We start from the raw sequence: 12,806 nt of genomic DNA on the forward strand, positions 1-12,806 counted from the left end.
TTCTTAAATATATTATCATTGTTAAATACTATTTTAAACTGTGTAATACATATAGGTTACTTGTTGAAAGAAACAAAAAAAATCACAAATATATTAATTTAACAAATATCTACTAAGCCCTTCCTATGTGTCATGCACTATCCTAGGCATTCTTTTTTCTAAAATAAACCTATTATAGTTATCCATATGACTCTGAATTAGGGAGCTGAATTAAGAATTACCTCTAAGGTTAACAGTGATGTTCTATTAAGAAAGTTCCTCCGGCAATATGTAATTTCAGAACGATAGCCTCCTTCTTGCCGTGCTTTCTTCCATCTAGATAAATAAAATGTTAATCAATGAACAAAGGTCACCATGTTTTCTTTGCAAACTCTTTCAGAGCTAGTAACCAAAGTTAAGATTTAAATAAATTATGATCATTTAAAAAGGAGAGGTCTTGCTCATTGTAGCAGCTACCCATCGTGTATAAGAAATTCAACTGCAATAGATATTTTTTCTGTTTATGTGTAATAATAAGTTATTGTTACCACAAATATGAGATAATATACATATAATATCATGTATATGGTTCTTAAATTTTAGGATTATAAAACATATAAATCTCTAAAATAATTATACCTTGACAGATGAAATAACTAAAAATAAATTAAAATCTTAGATGTATAATTTTAATGATAGAGATAAATTTTTTAAAAAAGTAAATAACCTCAGGTCATTGGCTTACTGATAACACCTAGATCATTTCTTTACCCTAGATATGCATTGTAGATCGTCAGATGGTCTGAATCTGCCATGGCCAAAGCTGACTTTGCAAGATCTGCTTCATCTTTTCGACCAATTGGTGTGGTAAAAGGAGACTTCTCTGTCATAACTGCGGCCAGTGTTGCCTATCCATAAATAAGGAAACAATTTGTCACTAAAGAGGTATACAAGGCAGTTAATTTGTAAAAGAATGCATATTATAAAACAATCACACTTTAAGTTGCCTGTTCCTCATTTTTAGTACATTTATCATGTTCTACCATAGCTAATTTATATTTTCATTTTACTTATTTATTTATTTGTTAAGAGATAGGGTCTTGCTCTGTCGCCCAGGCTGGAGTGCAGTGGCATCATCATAGCTCACCGTGGCCTCAACAAACTCCTGGGGTCAAGTTATTTTCATTTTAAATAGTTACTTTTAGTTTCATTTTATGAAATTTAAAAAATATATCACTTTATTTTTATACCATTTATGTGAGATAAGGAGGTAATATCACCAGAATCCGACAAAAAAACTAAACATTTGTATAAGTGATTTATTGTCATATAGCTAGATGCAATCTTAGTTATCTTGACTCCTAGACTGTTGAATTTCCATTGTCTGCAATGCTCTTTAAAAATAATTTGGACTACATAACAACCCATTTGTTGTTGCAGGTTACCAGATAAACCATCATGAAAGAGGTTATTTTTTGAACTTGGGCACAATTCTGGTGAGTACCTATTTCTAATACTACAGAAAAATCCCAGAATAATAAGTCACATTCTCTCCATTCTGTTTTTAATATAGCCTCAACTTATAATCCCAGAAAAGGCCACAGCTTGATAAAGTTGGAAAGTTGGAATGAATGGCACAGCAGGCATAAATGCCCAGAGACCCAGACATATGCACAGAATTTGTTAATTCTGAGATAATTTGAGAAAACAGAACTCTGATAATTACTGCCTCAGAAAGAGAACCCAGAAAACGAAACGAAAAAATTTTTGATTCTATTTCTCGAAGTCTGTGGTGTTCAAAGCTTTCTGAGAATTGTCCACTACATATTCAATTAAATAAATATTTTATGTGGGTTGTTTGATAGTAAAATTCTAGACAAGCCAAACTCACAAAATAGTACCTACTGTATGCTTAAGTAAATGAATGGATTTTCCAGTATATAAACATAAAAAGTTAAATATTATATTAAAAAATTTTCATTAAGCATTTAGGCCCCCTGGGTTTTAATGTTAGTATAGACATTCTAGTTAGCTAAAAAACATTTAAATTAAAACTTAAACATTGTTTCCAAATTTAATAATTTCCTGGCCAAATGACATTTAAAGTGAAGTAGCAGCAGCATCATTTTTGACTTACTACTGGGTCAAGGCAGCCAAATATGGCACCAAAAATAAGCATCTTGCCAATCTTGACATTCACAGGTAAAGCTGCAAGGTGTTGGCCCAATGGAGTCAGTTTAGGCTCATTTAGTTCACAAGCTCCAATTTTTCGGAGTAAATTCATTGCGTTGCTGATTACTTGAAGCTGAGGAGGATCTAAGGCTTTAGAGAGGAAATCTTCAGGAGAACCAAGATTACATTTCTGCAGATTAAAAAAGAATGATAAAATTGGTATATGATCAGAAACAATTAACATTACCCCAAAACATGATATTGGAACTAAATCTCAGTTCAGTAAAATTTTGAGCAAAGAGGGTAAAATTGTGAATACGACTATTCTATTATTTTTCTTATAATGGAAGGGGGAGAGGGAGAGAGAGTAAGTGAGTATATGTGTGTTTTTTGGGGGGGGAATGCATAAAGATGAGATCTTCCAACCCACATTTTTAGTTTTTTCATTCCTGATTTTTATAGTCAAAAACTTAAGAAATGAAGGGTATTATATATCTTTCAGTCTAGAAAGACCTTGATTTAGGTCAGGGTTCCACAGTCTCAGCACTACTGATATTTAGGGCCGGATAATTCTTTCTTTTAGGGAGCTGTCCTGTGTACTGTCAGATGTTTAGCAACATCACTGATCTCTATCCACTAGATACCAGTAGTATTTTCCCCCTGCCCAATTATGACAACCAAAAATGTCTCCAGACATTGTCAAATGTCCCCTGGCAGGCAATACTGGCCCTAGTTGAGAATTACTGGTCTAGGTTATGAGGCCATATTCTAATCTATAAAGTGTGAGTATATATGGCAAAATCAAAACACAGAGGATTTAGTTATAAAAAGATGGAAAGGGACATACATTAAAGAGTAAAATACTTGAAAATGTAAAGCAATACAAGGTAGATAAATTTAGGTCTTCATTTTTTTCTAGAAAGAAATGAAGAACAAAAGTCATCTGCACCTCCGCCTGGGATTACCATAATATGAAGACATAATTCCTCCAAAGGTACACGCAAAATTTCAGGAACAGAATAGTCCATAAAGCCTTCAAATCTGAAAAACAAAAAAAAATAATACTAAATATACATTATCAGAAATGTCACACAGTACTGATTTCTGGGCTTGAAATTTCCAGTGCTATGCCATACCTTTCTCTTGTGTACATTCGGAAGCAGAAACCATCTCTGACTCTCCCAGCTCTACCCTGGCGCTGCAGAGCACTGGCTTTACTGACAAACGTCTCGACCAAAGAACTCATCTGACTGCTTTCATGGTACCTAAAGAAATGTTTTAGGACAGAATATGTAGATAATTGACTTGAAACCGAAATTGGAAAAAGCTGGGAATATGTGACTCTTTAAGTTGAACATAGGCTAAAAAACGTTATTATAGTGGACCAACATTTCTCAAATCATGTTACATATTTAAATAACTTATTAAATAGCAAACATTGCATACTAAATCTCATATTACCAAATTAAAAGCTCTGGCACAAGAAAAAAAATTTACCCTTGCTCAAACTAATCTGATCATGGAATCTTTTTTATTTTAGAGGAATATCAATTATACAATGAGAATTCTTTGAAATAATTTGAAAAATGCTACTGTGAACATTACAATTCAAGGTACCTTTCACAAGATACAGTCAAACCCTGAAAACATTTTCTCTAAAGGCACAATTCAAAGAATCAAGAATTTATCTTCTATTGAATATTGTTTTTCAAATATTGCTACAGTTTCCTAATATTGGCGATAGTATATGTAGATTATAATACATTACTAAAGGTGGTCTCCTCTATTTATACAATATAAACATTATAATGTAGTAATCTTTCTGTTGAAGATTTAGTTATGGTTACCTATTATGTTCCAGTTACTGTACTAAGCACTTTCAGATATGAAATTTTCATTTTCCCCATTTACATATGAGGACACTGATGATTAGAGAGGTTATATTACTCGCTCAAGAGATTTAAATCTAGCTATGACTCCAAAACCCATGTTCTTTTTTTATAACCCCACAAATAATGCTTTTTCTTAAATAATTTATTTTACAAATAAAAAAGGATCTATAAAAATTTATGTTCTGAAAATTTTCTCAGTGTTTTTCTAAAAGTAGCAGTACACTGGCATTATTTATGGGAAAACTCATGACATGAAATTCTGACATTTACTCTAAGACATTTTAAAGTTTCCTATAGTTTCTCTAAGGCTTCTTGCTTTGGGCAGAATTAGGACATTTGGGATTTTTCCTATATAATTCTATGATTTCTCCTAAGAATCTAAGAGCCCCAAGTGAAAAATGTTTTGATTTTGGAAATTCAAACTTACTTATTTTCTTTTGTTCTTCCAGTATCAATTACAAATACAACATCTGGAATAGTGATACCCGTCTCTGCAATATTTGTTGCTAAAACAATCTGAAAATAAACAAAAAGCTAAAGCATTTAGGCAACTTTCAGCAATATACTATCATTTAAATTTCTTTAGATAGTTTGAGCTGATGGATTTTTAAAAGTGAATTTCAATGTTATTCACAGAAATTTATAATCTATTTGCTATTGTGTAATTTTAATATGCTCTCATTAGTTTCATCAGCTCAGCTTGCTAATTAAAGTTATAGACTTTTATTCTAACAAAAATATCATTCCCCTAATTCTAGTCAGTCATCTTAAAAATGACAGAAGTAGAATAGGAAGCTGGGTCAGAGAATGGAGATAGCTCAGCACAACCCTTCACAATTATTAGGAAAAAAAATAGCACATTAAAGAGAAGAACTGGGTTGCTGTCCTGGCTGTGTTACTTATTAGCTTTGTGACCTAGGGTAAGTCACTTTACCTCTCTGGGCCTCAGTTACCTCAACTGTAAATTGGGAGGTAGAAATGGATGATTTCTTAGGTCTAGCTCTAAAGTTCTTAACAATGATGGCTGAATAGTGCAATCTTCTGCATTTTTTTCTGTTGAATCCTTGGAGATAAAACATTTAGGAAATTCCAGGTCAAATTTAATATGTATTACTCTATTTCAACTGTGTAGTTCAATATCGCATGATTGCTTTTCTTACTCATTTATCCTAGGAAATGGAACCCAGATTATTAGTAAGAGCTGCATGGGACCTATGTCATCATTCTACATCAGCAGAGTTCAAATTTTATTGTTAAGGGATGGAACTCTTCTTTCAATAAAATCTTACATGGAAGCATAAATGTTACAGATCAGAGCACAGCCTCAGAAACTCTCCAGTTCTTAGAGCACAGTTAGAAAGCCATCAGTTTAAGTGAGGTTTAGTGGTTGCCAAAGGCTATTCAGATGGCAGCACTTTAGGAACTAGAGCCCTGGCCTCCTGCATTACAGTCAAGTTCTTTCCAGATGCTCTGTGGTCCCCACACTTACCACACTGTACTCTTTTTTCTCCTGAGAGAGGGTTCAAAATCTGAGAACCTGTTAGGAGGCCTAGGCAGGAGGATCGTTTGAGATCAAGAATTTGAGACCAACCCAGGCAACATAGTGAGACACTGTCTCTATAAAATATAGAAAAATTAGCTGGGTGAAGTGGCGCATGCCAGGTACTTAGAAGGCTGAGGCAGGAGGATCACGTGAAGCCCAGGAATTCAAGGCTGCAGTGAGCTATGATCATGCCACTGTCCCCCAGCCTGGGAGACAGAGTAAGACCCTGTCTAAAAAAATAAAAATAAAAAATAAAAATAAAAATAAAAAAATCTGAGAAACTCTTTGCTAAGCAACTTTCATTCAGAATCCTGAACAGAGGATACAATGAAAACTCTTGAGATTTTTTCCACCTACCTAATGGTCTATGTACTATAAAAATAATCAGGGATGAACAGCCTAGAGAACAAAAATCCACCCAGGACTTAAACAGCTTCTGACATCCAATCTCCTTCATGATGCTTTCTTGGGAAAAAGTAGTGATTTATTTATTTTTTTTGCAAGCAACATCCATACCACATTTTTCAACTACCACTCCCCCCAAAAGTCTGGTCCCTTAAATGTAAATGTAAATATTCAAATTGCTTGACTTTTAATATTGGATTTACTTCTCATTATGTTAACCTGCTCGGAGTCTGCCATGTACTATATGGCACTTAATATTAACAACTGACTTTGATGATAAAAAGTCATAATGCTGTGATGAAATACTCTCAGGTGGATCACATATAAGTTTGCTGTACTGAATTTTACCTTCCTGACTCCTGGAGGAGGGAGTGTGAATGCTGCAGCTTGATCTTGGGTTGAAAGAATAGAATGCAGAGCTATCACTTTATATCTGAAAGTTAAAATCATAGTTCTTAGCAAGAGTTTCTCTTTAGAAGACACTGCAAAGAATAACAAAATTTATTTGCATATAGGAAGCAACTTAAAAATTTTTTATTATGAAAAAATTTAAACACAAGAGTTCACAGAATGGTACAATGAAACCCCATATATACCCATCATGGAGAAAAAAATTTAATATGAATAAATTATACGAAATATAAGGTTAAAAAATGTTCTAATGTTGAAGTGATAACCATTACAACAGTACTAAGCTATATCATAAAAGACATAGTAAATAGCTGATTCAATAAGTATGGATGATAAACAGCAACCTTGCCAGGGTTTTGTACAATTGAGTGGGTTGGGAGAGGGGAGTCACCACCTTACTCTTAACCACACGATCCCCTCTGCATATCATATTCAGAAAATGGAACAAATGCAGATATAGTACCTAAAAATTTTTAGTAGATAAAATGCTAAAATAGAAATGTAAAAAAACAAAAAGAAAACTTGTTTCACAATGGACAATTTTAACTAAAGGTGAAAAGACTGAAAACTCTGATCATGAGTTTTAATGTACCAAGCCGTTTTCTATTTTAACATATTAACTGCCATGAGAGTTGTATTTAACTCACTCTAGTTTTGAATGCTGGGGCCACATCAAACATATATAAAATCTTACTTGTCAATGTTCTTATTGTTACAATTGATATTGACAATTCTAAAAACATGGGTTAAATGAATAGAAGTCAATAAATTTCATTTTTCTATTTATGTTTACCTTTAAATTACACTTGAAGTTTTTATTCTATTATCCTAACAAAACACTGTGGCCCCAAAGAAAAGTTTCTGGTTTTTTTGTGTGGCAGACAATGTGTTAAAACTACCAGGAATAAAATGAAGATGTATAGTTACCGTTCAGAATAAAATCTTCTATCATTTGACAGGAGATCATACAACTGTTGAATATGAGCAAGACCTGGTAAAAAGATCAATACTGCTCCTTCAATATTTCTGAATTGGGGACTTTTGTCTGAAATTTTAAAAAAAGATACAATATTTAAAATAAGGAACAACACATAAAATATTAATAAAAGATCTCCCATTAGTAGAAATGTTTTATCAAAACAAATGGAGACACATTAGAAAAAGAAATATACCTAAATATGCAAGAAGTTCCAAAATGAGATCCAGGTTGATTTTATGAGGATTCATGTAGAGAATAGCATGCTGAGTACGGTTGCTGTACTTTTGGTAAAATGGATTTAAATCAGCATTTGCTCCAGTCTGAACTGGGATGTATTCCTAAAAGAAACCCAACCAGAGGGAGCTGAACAAAAACATTAAGTGTTTTAATAAGACAAAGAAGGAAAAAAGGAGGTATTCATTCAAATCTTATTTTTCTCATTGTCACCATTATTTTGTTAAAACACAGGAAGAGTACAATTTTTAAAAAGTGGAAAAAGTTTCAGAAAATTTCCTCTCTCTCCTATAATTTAATTTCATCCAGCTCCTAATTATAGCAAAATCTTTTTATCTTGTCATGTATATACTAAAAGAAGAATTGTTAAAAAACATATTACAATCATGTATGCATCATTCTGTGGTAATTAAAAAGCAGCCAGGCCAAGAGAGATCAGAATAACTTTAATAAGTAGTTTATACCTGCCTTATTCCTTCTACGTTCTACTTTGGCTACTGAATTCCAATCATCTCTTTTGAAAGAACTATACGTTTCTGAAATCTTTCTTAATTTGTAATTTCTATCTCCAGTGTTTTAGGGAAAAATTTCAGTTTATGCTTTCTTGGTTTATCTGTTTACTAAAAGATAAAGTAACTTGAACTTTGTGTTTTCACCAGATTGCATATATGCATAAAATATCATGGACATAATGAAAATGCTGGATCTAGTACCCCTGGCTAAAATGCAAGAGAATGTAGCTTCTGTGGTATTTCTAAACACACATAATTTAGACTAATGCCCTAGGAAGAACTATGCTTGCCATAGATAGCTTCACTATAGAGCTTCACTATAGAGCTAAGGTTGGCTTCTGCGAGGACAAAGGCTGCTAAGAAAACCAAAGGCAAGGATCTAGGTTTTGGGCCTGCTCCATCCAGACCGATCACCTACGGTGTTGAGACAAAGTAGAGAAAATCACTATAAATTTGGTCAACAATTGATCATTGGCATGAAATTTTTATAAGAAGTTGTTTCTTACTTATATGGTCCTTGATTTTATATCCGTACCTAAATGGCCCAGAATCGTGTAAAAATACAGTTAAAATATCACAAATCAAAGACTACAGTCTGTGAAATAAAGATTAAAGAAATGACCTTTAATATTTGCTCATACTCATATCTGTTCCTCTTCTACCAAATTATACTCAAATTCACCATGTTAACCATATGATTTTAACTCTTGGGGCATAACTCTCATGGTAGGTTATGCCCTGGATATCATCATCAAACATCTTGCAAAATGTTTTCTTTTTACCAGATACTTTCTTATTCCCCCTGCTTTGCTTGTAACATTAATGGTTATTTCTTCTTCCTCCTCCAGAAATTTCTGACAATATTCTGAGTCCTTCTCCAGCACAAAGCCTGTTTCTTCTATTATATCTTCAAGATGAAAAACCTGCACAGAGTAAGGCATGTAAGTGGGTGAATTCAAATTCATTTCAATAAATATCATTTTAAAGAGAACAAGGGCAGGTACAATAACTTTGACTCGAACTATACAAAAGCAATTTATGTAACCAAAACGTTTGTACCCCCATAATATTCTGATAAAAAAAAAAAAGAGAGAGCAAAAAAAGAAAAAAACAAAACAAAAAATAAAGAGTACAAGGGGATCATCACCTTTTGAATGTCACCAAAGGCTAATTTAGAATATCACAAAAAAAAATTTTTTTTAGTATCATTTGGGAATGAAGAACTTGGTTGATATAAATGGATTGTCCCTAAAGTCTCAGGGCAAATTACATTATGGTGTATAGATTTTTCTTTTTATGTGAAAACAGTTAAAAGTGTAGATTTTATCAGCTGAACTAAAAAGGTAAGCATTAAGAATAGAATATGCAGAAAAGAAAGCTTCAAAGACAACCCCAAATTTGAAGGGTGGGTAAAAAAGGAGTTCCTTACTGCCAGGTAGCCACTCGTAATCTGGACATAATGACGATGTAAAAATAAGTTTTATATTCTGTAGCCCTCAGGTCTGTCTTTCATCAAAACCCTGTTTTCTCTCCTACCCACCCCTCAGGCAAGGCAGCACCAGTCATGTGATTCTCAAAGCTGTCTCCAGGTCCTCTGCTGACTTGCTGTACCTAGGAATAGTTCTGAGCTCAGACTATAAGGGCCTATCTTCTGCGGAAACTCCCTTGGGGGGGAATGTAGTTTCTGCTTACATGCACCTTAAAAAGAAAATTTACCTCAACAGGATAACTTCTTCCTGAAATTCTGAGAATAGGGCAGTGTGTGAAATATGTAGAAAATTTTTCACTGTCCACAGTGGCACTCATTAGAATCAAGTGTAGATCAGAACGTTTCTGTAAAATTTCCTTCAATATAATTAGTAGGAAGTCTGACTGAACACTTCTTTCATGAACCTAGTACAAAGGAAATAAAAAAACGAATCATATCCTATATAAGGTCTAGTATGAGGCTTAAACATCAAACACTCAAATCTACTAAAAGTTGATCAATATTAAAGTATAGTCAGTACATGTGCAGGGAAGGAGAAGCTGTATGTTTCAAATAAGGCAGATCTTCAGAATTAAAAATAAAGTCATTCTCTAATACTGAAGCCATTGAAAATCAGCATATAATGAACATGATTAGCCAGGACAGTAGGACTCTATCCCAGGAGATGGTTTGTAAAATCAGATCAGATGTGGCTGATAAGATTAGGGTATATCCCAAATTTCACTTAGAAGCAAGGGTGACTCCTAAATCTCTGCCACTAATATAAAACTATATGGTCACCATTACCATAAGACAGTTTATCCACTATGTAGAAAAAGGGTTTCGTGCTCTTCCAACATGTGTATTTTAGGGAAGAGCACTGTAAAACTGCTATAGAATACAGGAAAATTATACTGCCAGAACTTAACAAATATTTGCTGAATGTGTAAGAATGTAAAGAATACTGAATGTATAATGTAAAGATAAGTCTATCTTTCCATTTTCTGTACTCTGACTTATTTCTACTCCATTTTATTTCACAGCAGAATTGAGGTAGTACACAAAGATAAAGTATATCAAGATGATAAATTAAAACAGGTTTTATCATTCATTTGCTTGAAAGGGAGACAGTGGTGGTTAAGGGTTCAGGCTCTGGAATCAATTGCTTGGGTCCAGTTCTTGGCTTGGCCACTTACAGGATGACTTAATAAAAGTTATTTAAATATCTCTAGGTCTATTTCTTCTATAAAAGAATACAAATAATGCAAACTTCATAGAGCTGTGACAATCAAATGATATAATGCAAAAGCTTTAGAACAGAGACTAACAAATAATAAGTACTCAGCATTGTGTTAGATGCTGGAGATTAAAAAGTGACCAAGACCAGGTTTTCTTCATTTGACAGTTTTTAGTGCAGTAAGAAGATATTGTACAGGATGGTTTGAAATTACATATGAAGGGTAGCTAAACCAGATGGTCAGGAAGGTTACTAAAACAAATTGCCATTGATGCTGAGAACTGAAAGATGAGTTTGAAAAGAAAAAAAGGAAGACACAGGATAAGAAAGGAAAGAAAAAGTGTTCATTCATGTCAAGGGACGCTGTGTACAAAAACATGGTGGAAAGAGGGATAACAATCATTTCAGAAACTGGAAAAACAAAAACAATGACTTGAGAATGGGATGACAGATGGGCAAGAGATAAAACTAGAGAGGTACTAAATAAACTGCTGCGTAAGGCCTTATAAACCATGGTAAGGAGGTGAGACTTTAAGGAGTCAGGGAGGAGAGTGATTAGAGCATTGTAAAACAGAGGAATCATGTGATCTGAGTTTTACTTTAAAAAGGATAACTCCAGCTACAATGTGGAGAATGTTGTGGAGAGCAAAGCAGAAAGCAGGAAATTTAATTCATTAGTGGCTTCTGTAGTAAATTAAAGAGATAATAATGGTGGCCTCTACAAGGATAACACCAGTGGTATGAAGAAAAGTGAATGCATTTGAGAAAGGCAGAATAAAAAGACTAGGTAATTGGATGGAGGCAATTTGGGAGAAAGAAGGAAAAATCTTGGATGTTTTTACTTTGGTGGTTTGACCAGGTGATTGTGGGGATCATTCACTGAGATTCAGAAGAGAGGAGGAGGGGCAACTTATATAAGATGAGCAGGGAGGGAAGATGTTGAGTTTTGGAAATGCTGAGTTTGAAGTTGCTAAGACTGAAGGTATTCTAAAGGTAGTTGGCTATTTATGTCTAAAGCTCAGGAAGCTCCTGATGGATAACATAGATCTGGAAAACCTCGTCAAATAGATGGTAATTTATATAAATAAGAATTAAAAAAAAAAAAGGAAAACCAAATCATACAACAGTTCCTAGTAGTAAGGCCAGAAGGAGCATTGTCCTGAGCATCTTCATAAAGAGGGTCCTATATAATGTAATGAACTCTGCCCCCAAATCTCTTACATCCTTATATTTAACATGATGAATTTTGCTGGGTTTTTTAATCTTAATGTATTGCTCAAGAGGTTGATGGCATCACACTGAAGCTCAATTAAGTTAAACATGTCTATGGATGGCTAATATCAAACCATCAAAGAACACAACTTCCTGAAGTTGGTCTGGTTTTCAAATTAGGGTTCACTTTGATCTGTATTTAACAATCAATTTTTTGGTAATAATTTGGGATTCCAAGAGAACTTACCGACTGCCTAGTTGATACAAATATTTCAACTAACTTATCTAGCCGTAAAAATTTCTTATTATAAATAGATATACTAGCATTTTGGTTCATGTTGACCCTTGATGATGCTGATTAAATCTAGGTCTTGGCCAAGCAAAGCCACAATTCTGACATTCCCCTTTCTGCATGCCCCTGCCCAAGAACAGTTATCCATGGGCCTGCTAAAGCAGGCACCCAGACTCTTTCTCTTTGACATCTTAGTGGTAATAGTACAGTTTCCTTCCCCATCAGGGAATAAAGACTCCTTAGATAAAAAATTCGTATCACTTATCTATTAACAAAATATGAAATTATTTTAAAATGTCATTACCCAAACTTGTCCAACAACAGGAAAATGGTTAAATAAATTATGGGACATCCAAATTATGTACTAGTATAAAACTATTTAAAATATCATATTTTTGTTAACTAATGATGTGAATTATAAAATAAATATACACACTAAATATACACATATATAAATACACAAATTAAAT

General features: G+C 33.6%; 1 protein-coding gene across 1 annotated transcript in view; it reads right to left on the reverse strand.

Moving 5' to 3' along the window:
• Positions 1-12,806, reverse strand: part of DHX29 (DEAH (Asp-Glu-Ala-His) box polypeptide 29) — a 52,344-nt gene that overhangs the window by 9,549 nt on the left and 29,989 nt on the right. The window contains exons 11-21 of the mRNA XM_012655265.1: positions 9,844-10,020; positions 8,910-9,050; positions 7,575-7,719; positions 7,330-7,447; positions 6,340-6,424; positions 4,471-4,559; positions 3,288-3,416; positions 3,117-3,192; positions 2,117-2,341; positions 751-887; positions 222-315 (exon numbers count right to left, since the gene is read on the reverse strand). Of these exons, the coding sequence (XP_012510719.1) occupies positions 222-315; positions 751-887; positions 2,117-2,341; positions 3,117-3,192; positions 3,288-3,416; positions 4,471-4,559; positions 6,340-6,424; positions 7,330-7,447; positions 7,575-7,719; positions 8,910-9,050; positions 9,844-10,020 (1,416 nt within the window). The remainder of the gene's footprint in view (positions 1-221; positions 316-750; positions 888-2,116; positions 2,342-3,116; positions 3,193-3,287; positions 3,417-4,470; positions 4,560-6,339; positions 6,425-7,329; positions 7,448-7,574; positions 7,720-8,909; positions 9,051-9,843; positions 10,021-12,806) is intronic.

The sequence above is a fragment of the Propithecus coquereli genome, unplaced genomic scaffold (genome assembly GCF_000956105.1).
Source record: "Propithecus coquereli isolate 6110/MARCELLA unplaced genomic scaffold, Pcoq_1.0 Scaffold47, whole genome shotgun sequence".
NCBI classification, from domain to species: Eukaryota; Metazoa; Chordata; class Mammalia; order Primates; family Indriidae; genus Propithecus; species Propithecus coquereli.